General features: G+C 37.1%; 2 protein-coding genes across 2 annotated transcripts in view; one reads left to right on the top strand and one right to left on the bottom strand.

Annotated features, from left to right (window-relative positions):
- LOC149228727 (protein GLUTELIN PRECURSOR ACCUMULATION 3-like) overlaps positions 1 to 13,152 on the top strand; it is a 332,287-nt gene that overhangs the window by 153,595 nt on the left and 165,540 nt on the right. The window contains exons 7-8 of the mRNA XM_089375723.1: positions 7,329 to 7,490; positions 7,756 to 7,944. Coding sequence (XP_089231849.1) covers positions 7,329 to 7,490; positions 7,756 to 7,944 — 351 coding nt within the window. The remainder of the gene's footprint in view (positions 1 to 7,328; positions 7,491 to 7,755; positions 7,945 to 13,152) is intronic.
- Positions 11,373 to 13,006, bottom strand: LOC149228729 (uncharacterized). Its single transcript, XM_089375722.1, has 2 exons — positions 12,333 to 13,006; positions 11,373 to 12,222 (listed from the first exon to the last, which is right to left on the bottom strand). Exons 1-2 carry the CDS (start codon positions 12,970 to 12,972, stop codon positions 11,627 to 11,629), a joined length of 1,236 nt encoding a protein of 411 aa, XP_089231848.1. The 5' UTR covers positions 12,973 to 13,006; the 3' UTR covers positions 11,373 to 11,626.

Below are 13,152 nucleotides of genomic sequence, written 5' to 3'. Positions count from 1 at the left end.
TGGCAAAACTTTAAAAATGCTCTGTTAAAAAGGTTTCATGACGAGGAGGAGGATGATGTCTACGAGAGATTTGTTCACCTGAAGCAAAAAGGTTCAGTGAGTGAATACTCTCACGGATGGGAAGTATTAGCAGTAAGGCAGAGAGGGTTTTCAGAGGAGGAGCTGCTAAAAATGTCCCGTTGTGGCCTTAAAGATTACATTCGCGAAGAATTAAAATTGCATAAACCTAAAACTATTGAGGAGGCCAGACATGCAACCATAATTATTGAGCGAAAATATAAACTTCACAAACCACCATATGTCAGTAACAACAGGACTAACAGCTATTTCAAGGGAAAGGCAGGTAAAACCTCATTAGAAAATACTAGTAAGTACGTTCCACCACCATTACGAAGTGAAGGAAAACAAAAATTTAATGTCGAAATATAAAAGGATGGCAAATGCTGGAATTGCTGAGACAAGTATTATCCAGGACACAAATGCACAACACAAAAATTGTACAACTGTGAAGCTAAACAAGAAGAGGAATCCTCAGAAGACAGCTCCGACGAAGAGGAAAATGAAGAAAATGCAAACCCTAGTCCAGAATCAGAAGACGATATGCCAAAAATTTCCATAGCAGCCATCATAGGGATAGCTCAACCACAGACACTGAAGCTTAAAGGTTACATCAAAAAGCAAAGCGTTATTGTGATGGTGGACTCTGGAAGTACCCACAACTTTGTAGATGTCAATGCTGCAAAAATATTGAACATCTTTGCTTACCCGATAGTAGACTTAAAAGTTATGGTAGCAGATAGATGGAGTTGGCAAGTGCCATAAAGTTAAGTTGCAATTAAGCGACAATGCAATGGAGTCCAGTTTTTATACGGTTCCCCTAGGAGGAGTAGATGTTGTTTTAGGTGTATAATGGTTAAGAACACTAGGCACTTATTCAGCAAATCATATAAAACAATTCATTAGATTCAAATGGGATGGATGGAAATATCAGTTGTTCGGGTTTCAGGCACCACCAACACAAGTCATCTCCACTCAACAGATGAAGAAGCTTATTCGCAAGGGGGCACGAACATTTGTTGCGCAATGTCACCACTTGGAATTATTATCAACAGAAGGAACTCATCAAACATTAGAGATTTTATCCTTGATCCAGAGATACGAGAAGGTTTTCCAAGATCTACCAATGAAGTTACCTCCGGAAAGGCAAATTGAACACATTATCGAAGTCAAAACCAACTCAACTCCAGTTAATGTCAAGCCATACCGTTATCCCCATCACCACAAGACAGAAATAGAACGCTTAATTCAAGACTTGCTGAAGCATGGAATCATTACGAAGAGTAGAAGTCCATATGCTGCACCTGTAGTATTGGTCAGAAAGAAGGACGGATCTTTCCGATTATGTATAGATTACAGAGGCTTAAACAAAATCACTATTAAGCATAAGTTTCCGATTCCGTTCATTGATGAAATGTTAGATGAATTACACGGTGCAAAATAATTTTCCAAGTTAGATCTAAGATCAGGTTACTACCAAATATGGGTAAGGTTAGAAGACATCGAAAATACAACATTCAAGACTCATGAAGGGTATTACGAGTTCAAGGTCATGCCATTTGGATTAACAAATGCACTAGCCACCTTCCAAGCAACGATGAATGAGCTATTTCACCCTTACCTTAGGAAGTTCGTATTAGTTTCTTCGATGATATTTTAGTCTACAGTAAGACGTGGAAAGAACATCTCAAACATCTGAAGAAGTATTGTCTATTTTGGAAAAAAACCAGTTTTACACCAAGATATCAAAATGTACGTTTGGGTAGAAGGAAGTTGAACACCTAGGTCATATTATATCAAGGGAAGGAGTCCAAGTGGATCCCAACAAAATCAATGCAATCAAAGAGTGTCTGAAACCCAAGAACATATCTAAGTTAAGGGGATTTTTGGGTTTAACAGGGTATTACAAAAGATTTATAAAAAAGTACGCACATCTGACAGCACCCCTGATGAATTTATAAAAAAAAACTGCTTTTAAGTGGGATGACCAAGCAGACAAGTGTTTTGAGAAATTATAGGAAGTGATGTCAACCACACCAGTACTAGCAACTTCTGACTTCTCCAAACTGTTCGTAGTCGAATGTGATGCTTTTGGGTTTGGAATTGGAGCTGTATTCATGCACGACAACCACCCTATAGCATTTGAGAGCAGGAAACTTAATAAACAAGAAGGATTAAAATCAACATACCAAAAGGAGAAGCTCGCCATCATACACGCTCTGACGAAATGGCGCCAGTATTTGCTTGGAAGTAAATTCCCAATCCGAACCGACCACAACAGTCTTCAATTCTTACTTTAGCAAAAGACATTATCAATAGAACAATAGAAGTGGATGGAGAAGTTGTCAGTGTTTGATTTAGAAATATTACACAAGAAGGGAAAGGAGAATGTCATAGGTGATGCACTCTCACATAAAGATGACGATCACACAACATGTGCTGCCATGATAGACGTTCCGGAATGGTTAGACGAAATATGAGTTGAATATGCCAAGGATAAGGATTGTGACTCCATGATTAACAATATCAGTCAATATACCAACTTCGAGTGGAAAAATGACATCTTATGGTACAAGGGGAGAATTTACCTAACACCTACATCCAAATTTAAGGTGAAAATACTAAAGGAGTCTCACAATTCACCAGCAACTGGACATGTCGGATTCTACAAGACTTACTACAACGTCCGACAGTCATTCTATTGGAAGGGTATGAACAAGGAAATTCAGAAATATGTTGCAGAATGTGATATTTGTCAAAGAAACAAAAGCGAAAATGTTCCAACTCCAGGATTGCTAGATCCACTACACATTCCAAATCAGAAGTGGGGGGAGATTTCGATGGATTTTATTGAAGGTCTACCTGCATCTGATGGAAAGGATAAAATATTTGTAATAGTCAACAGGCTCACTAAATATGCCCACTTTATGGCTATTAAAAACACTGACACAACCAAACAAATCGCTGATGTGTTTTATAAAAACATTTACAAACTACACCGGTTTTCGAAGGTCATAGTCAGCTATAGAGATGTAAGGTTTAAAGGGAAATTTTGGAAGGATTTCTTCCATCAAGCAGGAATATCCCTTAATATGAGTTCGGCCTATCACGCCCAAACAGATGGGCAAACTGAAATTGTTAATAAATGCTTGGAAACATATCTTCGTTGTTTTGTTACAGGTAAACAAAACAGATGGACACAGTGGCTTCACCTGGTCGAATGGTGGTATAATACCGCATACCACACGTCAGCTAAGATGACACCCTTCCAAGCCTTATATGGTTACGAGCCACCTAGGTGGAAGGACTTTGCACTCCTTGATTCTAGGGTACCAACAGTTAAAGACCACTTAGGAGAAAGTCAAAGAATCATCAACTTACTAAAAGAAAATTTAACCATGGCCCATAATAGAATGAAACAACAAGCCGACCAACACCGTTCTGAAAGAGAGTTCGAGGAGGGAGATTGGGTCTTTGTTAGACTCCAACCTTATAAGCAACTATCACTAAAACAACAAGGGAAGAATAAATTGTCACCTAAATATTATGGACTATACCAGATAATTAAAAAGATAAGTAGTGTAGCTTATGGGTTAAAGTTACCGGATAACTGCCGAATCCATAATACCTTTCACGTATCAAGTCTCAAAAAAGTATTAGGGAAAAATCAAACAGCACAAACAGAAATACCAGAGACCGATGAAGAAGGAAGAATAGTCCTTGAACCTGAAGGTATACTTGCTACCCGAGAAAAGGTTTTACGATCTAAGACAATAAAGGAATACCTCATCAAATGGAAGAGGTTACTAGAGGAAGATTCGTCTTGGGAATCAAAATGTTTCGTGCATCAACACCTAGGCCTACCTATGCTTTGAGGACAAAGCATCTTAAGGGAAAGGCAATGTTATGAACTTAAAATCATAACAATTAAATAAAATATTAAAATGTTATTTAAATAAATAAATTATTAATTATAATCAATTAATTAGCAAATAATTAGTTAAATGAAGAGACATCAGTCCCCAAGGGACATGTCTCTCTCATTAGGCATGGCCAGTCAACTCCTATTTAAGGAGCACCGCCTCAGCCTTGTAAAGTTGTAAACAATCATTCAATTTTTATCTATATATATATATATATATAGACATATTACATTCAAAATCTTATCTAATGTCTTATTATCAGTTTACAGCAAATTAAACATTAATATTGCTAACAATGCAACATTGCCCACTTGCAATAGAACATTGGGAAGTATGATGAATTGAGTGGCTGAGACACATCCCTGCGTACCCCTAGGACCCAGGATGTTGATCTTCTTTTGTCTAGCACAGAGGATTCTTGACAGTTGCGCCACTAGACCTAGCATGCCCCCCAGGCTGGCCTTGACACTACCTAATGGGCAAGCCATGATTTAGAGCCCAGATGAGGATGGTCTTCCATAGGAGGACTAGGGAGGGTTTTTGCATCTGATGGAGCCATGACATGGGAGAGAGGAGACAATAGGTTGACTATTGGAGAGCCATGGAAATGACGTGGGGCACCCCAACTTGATTTGGGACCTTTGGAGTTGCTTTGAGCTTGGATTTGTGGATTATTCCTCAAATGAAGGATGATCATGATGCTTGGAGATACTTTTAGCCTTCCTTTCACCGTGACTCAACATTTGGAGCCCAAAAGGTGAATGATGTCATCACATTAGAGGCTTACGGCTCACACGTATGGGTCTATTTTGGCATTATTTCATGTTGAGCTAGTGGGTTGGCTTGTAACACAAATTTTATTTTATATTTACTCATTCTGAAACTTGTTTAAGGGCTTCTTAGTTAAAATTAGGGGAGGTAGACCCTGAATAAATAAAAGGTAACCTTACATTGTTTAATCATCATCACTTGTGGATTATTTTGACCTCTTCGAGAATTTTGGCCTTGCTCGTGTACCTTGCTACTTTTGTGGAGTTGTTATCTTTGTGGACATTTTGTTATTGGAACTAGTCCTTGTTGTGGAGATGTCATTTTGGGATACAAAGTGATTGTTCATTGATATCTTGTGAGTACTTTTATTATTGAATATCTTTTTATGGTTATTGTATGCAATGCATCTTGTTAGGGTTTCTATATTCCATGTCTAAATGCTTACCTTTATATGAAATTCTTGGTGAAATGTTGCATGGTTTATTTAAGAATCTTGAACTTCTCTTGAGAACCTCCATGAGAGCCTTTCTCATGTTTTTATCCCTGTATCGAATGGTAGCTAGGGTTTTAAAGAGGAAGCTTATGGTTTCGTCCTTACTCCCTTCTGGATTTGATATTTCCATAGTAATTTTTCCCTTAGATTCCATACCCAAGTAGTTAGTAGGCAATGGCATCCACAAAGATGGTTAAAACTATAAAACTTTATTCTTTTCTCTCTCATTTAATTCGACCCTTCAAGGCAAACTGCTTAGGGCTAGGGCATAATGTCGAATTCAACTAGGGTGAAATCGTTGGCCTATTTTGAGGTTGCTCTTGCTGGTCGGATCTTATCTCAGCTAAATCTTGCATTTTGCATGGTTGGAATAAGCCTCGTTAGGGCTGATGTCACGAACCCTAGGCAATTCTACCCCAAATAATCCTGATCTAGCATTAAGGCTTCAACTTATGCGTCGCTTGATCATATCTTTCTTGCAAACCTTTTCTTTGTCTTATATGCCTAATCGTGCTATTTTTCTATCATATTGTCCAAGCCCTAGGCTTTAAGCCATTCATTGTAGTTTCTTTTGAGGGTACGATATTCCTTATGACATTGGATTGAGCCTTGTTCTTAGTTTGAGTGCCCTATCTGAGCTTATTGAAACTGTCAACTTTGAGCTATTGACTTGGAATATCTTTTAAATGACTTGTACCGGGAAGCCTTGCTTGTGGTGAAATTCCACTAAAAAGCAAGATGTGGAGTGCTGAGGTGACAATGGCCTTGCTCTCATTGTTGTATCTTGGTCTAGCCCTCATCTTGTGAGGCCTCTCACAAGACTTGCTATATTTTGAGGCAACAGTTCCAACCTCATTGGATTTCATATGGAGAAAGTAGAATTTTAGATCCCACTTAAAATCCAATAGACTTAACAGTCTTCAGGATTTTAGGATTGGAGGGAATGCAACCTTTCCATTTGGAGTCTGTCATGTGTGAGGGTATGGAACTAGCATTTAATGAAAAGCACCAAGCCCTTTATGTACCTCGATATTGGTGGCACTTATTGTTGAACTCGTCTGCGATGACCCTAGTAAAAATGTACCTACCACTAAAAAAACCTTGATTTGACATGTTACACTTTTTCTGTATTATTTTAATGCTTAGAGGGTGATATTGATGATGAGGATCCCAATATACACAATGGTTATATGCACCCTTGCTATACGTATGAGAAACATTACATATTTGTTTATAATGGCTTGGATTTAATATGGATGTGCATGAATATACATGTTTTGTTTTCAAAATTTGTATATTTATGTAATTTATGGTTGACCAGCTTTTTGGTCCGTTTTTTTTTGGGTTCTTGTCTGGTTCACATTTTTGGGCTTTACCAGTTCGATAAATGGTCTGGTTCTGAACTTCTGATAACATTGATATATGTGTGTGTGTGTGTGTTTCGCTTGACATTTCCATTTTGGGGGGTTCACATTTCCAGCCATACCCATTTTGGAAACGTTTCCTCATTTCCTGCAACTTAGGCAGATTCTGTCATTAAAGCATTGATAATCTAACTGTAAGAGGGTTATGCGGACTTAGAAGTGCATATCAAACATATATAGGATCATGAATTCTAGACAATTTAATTGCTAACCTGTTGTGCTTCTTTATGTGTATTTCTTCAGATACATTCAAATTATATTTGTACTTTGAAGCACTACAGGTTTGGCTAACAAGCTGAATGGCAAATCTCTATAAACGTGGTGCTTTTCTACCATAACTTAACCAAACATTGTAGAAGTGGTATGATGAAAACTTTTAACTGCCCCTCCTAAAATCAATGGAAGACGATGACAAGAACCTTTGCTCTCAATCCCCAACAATTACACAAAACTGAATGAAACAAAGTGAACTTCAGATAAAAATGACTGAAAAAAATTGAATTTCAGTCTTTGATAAGCTTTTTGCCGTAGGCAATTGGGGTTTCTATATATTTAGCTACATTTATGTTAGAAGAACGTTTTAGAGCAAGTCTTATCTTTGCGGGCAACCTTTTGTTTTAAGTCAGTCTGTCATGTAAATTGCACTTGATTTTGATGCAGAGACTGGTGCATGGTCCGAAGCAGTTACCGATGGCCTAGGCCCTTCTGCCAGATTTTCTGTTGCAGGGGACTGTTTAGATTACAAGGGAGGTGTTCTTGTATTCATTGGAGGCTGCAATGAGAATCTAGAGGCCCTTGATGATTTGTACTATCTATACACTGGTATACCATTTTCTATTTGCTGATTAAGTTGTTGGAAATATTTAAGCTGGATATCTAGCTTGTGTATTGTCTCTGCTTCTACAGTTAGTCATTTTTGATTCAGGGCATAGTTTTTGCTGCTAACTTTTGGAAATTTCTGGAATGTCTAGCTAGCTTAATTTGAGGAGCATGGACTTTTCCAGTGCTTCTGTAGCCATTAAAGTGCTGCTTTCTTGGAAACTGCCATTTCAATACATACTTTTTGTTTTTATCATAAAAATTGCAGAAATGGTACTGGAAAACAAGCAAAAGGAACAAAAGCCAGAAAAGTTATCTTTAAGAAAGGAGTTGAAAAGAAAGCGCCAAGAGCATAATGTTTTGTTTAATAATACTGAAAGAGAGAGAGAGATGCCCAAGTTTGATGGGATTCATACAACAGCTTTGCCAACAGTACTGCCTGGCCATACGTCTGCTGGTAATTACTTTTATTTAATCTTCTAATATAAAACTCTTGTGAGCTATTATTATCTCCGGGTTAATTTTCTCATCATCTCTGCATTCTACGTTGTTTTTAATTATGTTTTAATAGGTTGGTTGATAGAGAATTGTATCATGTCTGTACACATATCAGGAACTGCATTTTGTATGTTATAGACAGGAAATTAGTCTAGCACAAATTTCACTAACAAGTGAATGACTGCCTGATTGACAATTTTATGATTATATCTGTAGATGTTTAATTCCAATCCTATTCTGCTTAGCATCAGGTTATACATCATCTAATTCTTGTTTCTTTTCCACAAACTGTCTTTTCTGTAAGTTTGATTAAGAAACTAGGTTGCTTACTAGTTTGATCATTGTAAAAGGTTGCATACTAGTTTATGATTATGGCATGCTGTATGTAAATGGGGTTGTATATTACTAAAAATGTGTTTTGGAAAGCAGGATAAGCGATAAATGGGTATGACTAATGTTATTGTACTGTACTTCTGGTGTCTTACTGTGTAGTCAGGAATGCCATAATATGGATATGATAAATTAGAATTATAGAATTGCGTGTGCACCAAAAATTTTGGCATCAATCCAGAATTCATTCCCTGATAATAAAACCCTAAAGCAAGAAGTAGAAAGATAGGAGGACAGATTAATCATCTTGGTGTCCATTAGTATTTAAAGGCAGCAGATTGGTATTGGAGTATTAACACTTCAATACTAGAAGTCAAAGACTCAAAACATTATAAAATGGCTTTAAAGCTTAATAAGGCTCACATTATGGTAGGTGACCAACTGAGATTATTAACTTTCATTAGTCAGAATCAGGGTATTTTTTAAGGGTTTAATATTTTTCCTATATATAGTATTGTAGGCGACTATTCTGATTTGAAAATTCATATCTATAGAATGTAGGGAAATATTCAATAAAATCATGTAATTTATTATTGAAATCAGTAAACTTTTGGCGAATATCATCCATTTAATCATATATAAGTTAAAAATAGGCGAATTTTTAACCAAATTGGCAATATTTTTTTTAGAAAATGTCCAAAAAAATAACCCATTTGTGGAATTTCACCCCTAAAATTTTCTCTAGTCAGAATAGTTAGGTCAGGTAGGGATTGTAAACATTTGACTCCAACAAGAAAAAGATTGTTGACCTGCACAGTGAAAAGGGATTCAGTGTGCAAAAGAAATTTATATTTCAGTTAGCTTGACAAAATAAGAAAAACATAAAACCCTGCCTATCAGACAGAAGCATATCATGTTTCAGATCGTTGAGGCACAGACATGCCCACCAGATAGAATGAAATATATGAGATCGAGAATTCCTGCAGAACTCAGATTGCAGGCATGTCCTTAAACCCTGAATGCTACAGATCATTTGCCCTGGCAGTAGTAAGATTGCACTGGAGAATGAAAGAAGTCTGCACTAGTGTTGTGAAAATCACGATATTATTGCGATAATATCGGAAAATAGCGATTTTTTGAGTTTGCCGATATTATCGCCTGATTTTTATGTTAATTTTTTGTTCGCAAAAAATCACGAAAAAAATCGCGATAACTTGAAATAATCGCGATTTTTACGAAAAAATTGCGATTTTTTGGGAAAAAAATCTTTCAAATATATATATATTTATTTATTTATTTATTTTTATTTTTTATTTTTTTTGCTGATTTTTTGATGAGGAGGAGGAACAACAGGAAGAGGAGGTGACACAACCTACCTAGGCTACCCCTGTCACCAGTAGAGGATGTGGTCTACCTCATGTAGCTCCTAATACTTCAACTTCTAGAGCACAACAGAGTCCACTGTCAACTCCACTGACATCTACATCTAGAGGGAAAGCTATTGCATTTTCTCGCAAGAGGGGCAGAGGAAATCAGTGGTATTAGTTTTTTGGTTCATTTCATTGTATATGAAATTATGACTCATGATATGAGATACATTATTATATTTTTTGTTGATATTTTGAGGCTGAGTTGGGACTCAGGAGTCAGGACTGACTATTCAGGACATGATTCACTGTTATGTGTGATGTAGCACTAGAAATGATATTACACATTTTATATATTAGTTCTTTTATCATATTTATGTGTCAATGTATTTATTTTATGTTGTAGATGTTTTAGATATTAAAAAAATTGAAAAAAATGAATATTTTTGTATTTTACGATTTTTTCTGATTTTTTTCCGATTTTTCCCTTGCCGATACTATCCCAATAACGATTACTGCAACATTGGTCTGCACACATATCCAATTTTTTCAGACACAGAAATCCATGGACACAAACAGATAACTTGTGTAGAAAAATCCCATGGTCTAGTAGAAATTATTTTGCGGGAGTAAAACATTTCTGTAGCGTCTTCATGTATTTGACAGACTTTCTGAGAGAGATGTAATTTCAATAACACTGGATGTAATAATGTGACAACGCCATTGTGAAGCAGAAATCTGCAGGCTTGGTGGATTTCATATGTAGATGAAAGTAAGACAAGTCACAACAGACTATACATTGACTTGGTGGATTTCATATTTAGATGATAGTAAGACAAGGCACAATAGACTATACATTTACTCAACAGATCACATACTGATTGATAGGGCACAACATCCCCCCAGGATCATGTACACTGTTGAAAATGCAACAAGAAAATCCTAATTTAATTTTGTCCTTGAATTAATTAAGGAATAAAATTGTAATTCCACATCACAAGACAAGTTGTATGAGTTAACTATGTTAATTTGAAGCGAAGAAAGTTCGTTCTTTAGGTTAAATACTCTAGAAGACTCGGAATATAAAGATATCCATTGAGGATAAAAATATTATATATTAAATGTATGAATAAGAATGATGATATAAATGAGAGTGAGAGCCCTGCTTATATACTAGGCAGGTGCCTCTTCATGGAGAGTCATGTCTCATTTAGACATGCCTCTTCAACCTAATTACTAATTAACTAATCATTATTTATAATTATTATCATTTACATTATTTCCTATATATTTTATTCATAACATTGCCTTCCTCCTCAAAAAGCTTTGTCCTCAAAGCTTATTGATGAAAGGCCTGATCTCTTTTTCGTGTTTCGGATGTCCTCTTGTCTCGGATTTTTCATCTTCGTCGAAGCAAGATGATATGATCCTCTAAGCAACAAATAAAATTGTTGCACTAAGAATGGATCTAACCATCTTAAATTAATCTTCTGTGGAGTCTTGCGATCACTGAAAACTTGTGATGAATTGTTATCACATGAATGGATTGCACTGACGTCAGTGTTTTTAAAACCGGAACCGGTGACCGAACCGGTCCACCTAATGAACCGGTTTACCGACCGGAACCGGTCTAACCGGGACTGGTTTGGTCTAAACGAACCGGTTTTTAAAAAATACATTAAATAATTAATTTTTAATGAAACAAAACTATTTTTAAGATGTAAAACCATGATTCCAAGCCAATAGAGACAAAATATGCAAAGTTTGCTCATTTATATACCATGCAAAGGTGAATATATCAAAATGGCACCGAGTGCAATACATATCATCGACAAAATAGCAAAATACATAAGAAATGAGGCTCTAAATGGCCTATAAAGTCCAAAAACAATGCTGCAAGCTATGAGGCCATTGGCCTACTACAAGTCTACAGTGTACACATGATCAATCATCAAGTCCATCACCACTACTAGACACATGATCATCATCAGGAGCTACATAGACATCATCTGGTTCAGAGTCTGAGGATGCCTCTGCCTCATCTGCAACATCAGTATCAATGCCACCAATGACAATAGAAGTGGACCTAATGGAAGCACGAGTTTTTCGACCTGCACGACTAGTGCCTTCCATTGGTTCCTTGCCTTTCCTTGATGCCGCTACTGATCCTGGTTCTGATGCCGCCACATAATCTGCCTCATCCTCCGCTAAAGCCATGTCGATATCAAAATCAGCCTCAAACACAGGATCTTCAGTCTCCTCCACCCATTCTGATGTTGGATCAATATTGTCCAACACAATGGGATCTAGATCAGGTGATTTGCTCATCATTTGGTTCCTCCTCAGTCGAAGGTTGTATTGCACAAAAACAAGATCATTTAACCGTTTTTGTTCCAAACGGTTTCTCTTCTTCGTGTGTATGCGCTCAAAAACAGACCAATTGCGCTCACAACCTGAAGCACTGCAAGTTTGACTGAGGACTCTAATTGCAAACCTTTGCAATTGAGGACACTGGCCACCAAATGACTCCCACCAATGTGCTGCAAAGAAAAAGACAATAATTAGTAACTTAGTTTATAATTTGAATTGTAAAGAACGTAAACAATTTTAACTTGAAATGAAAAACAAAATGGAAATTGGAATTGCTTACCTGGTTGGTCCACATCTCTTGCCATCTTTGCCAAGTTTTTGCCAAAAGTACCACTTGCTTGATTGAAAATAGTAAGCTGTCTATGTATATCCAACTGGTCTACATGGTTAGGGACCATGCGCTCCAAGCAATCAATCAATCCAGCTCTGACCTCCCCATCATGCTGATCTCCTAGCCGATTTTTATAGTGATACCTTGGGTTCAAAAAATACCCGGCTGCATGTATAGGACGATGGAGTTGATTGTTCCATCTGTTATCGATGATCTCCCATATACGGCCATATTTAGCTAACCTGTCATTGTAAGCTGCCCGTATCTGCTCCTTTGCCTGATCCATAGCTTCATAAATGTAGCCCATGGCCAATCTTTCCCCATCCACCAACCTTAGCACCTTAACAAGGGGCTCGGTAATTTTCACAAGCTCTACAGACCTTTTCCAAAAATAAGTGTCTAACACTTTGTTTTTGGTGTCTTTTCCATCTGGTCTACGAGCCCACCGAGATTCAGACCATTCATCAGAGGAAAACATTTTCTGCAAGTTTCTATGTTGACCATTGAGACATTGCAACGTGAGGAAGTGAGTTGCAAATCTCGTAATTGCAGGCCTAACAAGCTCTTTGCCTCCAGTGTGTTTCCTCATTAGGCTCAATACCCATGAGTGGTTGTAAATGTATTTTGTAATGCACATGGCATGCTCTACAGTGTTTTTTACCCACTCCACCTTGCCTATATCCTCAAGCATGAGGTCTATGCAATGTGCAGCACATGGAGTCCAAAATATGGTCTTATATTTGGCCTCAAGCATCTTTCCAGCAAGAAC

The sequence above is a fragment of the Pinus tabuliformis genome, chromosome J (genome assembly GCF_031772625.1).
Source record: "Pinus tabuliformis cultivar Carrire ecotype Pingquan chromosome J, CPIR1, whole genome shotgun sequence".
Taxonomy (NCBI): Eukaryota; Viridiplantae; Streptophyta; class Pinopsida; order Pinales; family Pinaceae; genus Pinus; species Pinus tabuliformis.
The sequence above is the reverse complement of the archived record's forward strand: the minus strand, read 5'-3'. Positions and strand labels throughout refer to the sequence as shown.

What these genes read in the sequence shown, in the direction of transcription:
- LOC149228729 (XM_089375722.1), bottom strand. Translation starts at nt 12,972, where the DNA reads ATGAGGAAACACACTGGAGGCAAAGAGCTTGTTAGGCCTGCAATTACG. An exon ending in AAGAGATGTGGACCAACCAG is followed by an intron (nt 12,223 to 12,332) that starts GTAAGCAATTCC and finishes TTTTCTTTGCAG; the next exon opens with CACATTGGTGGGAGTCATTT.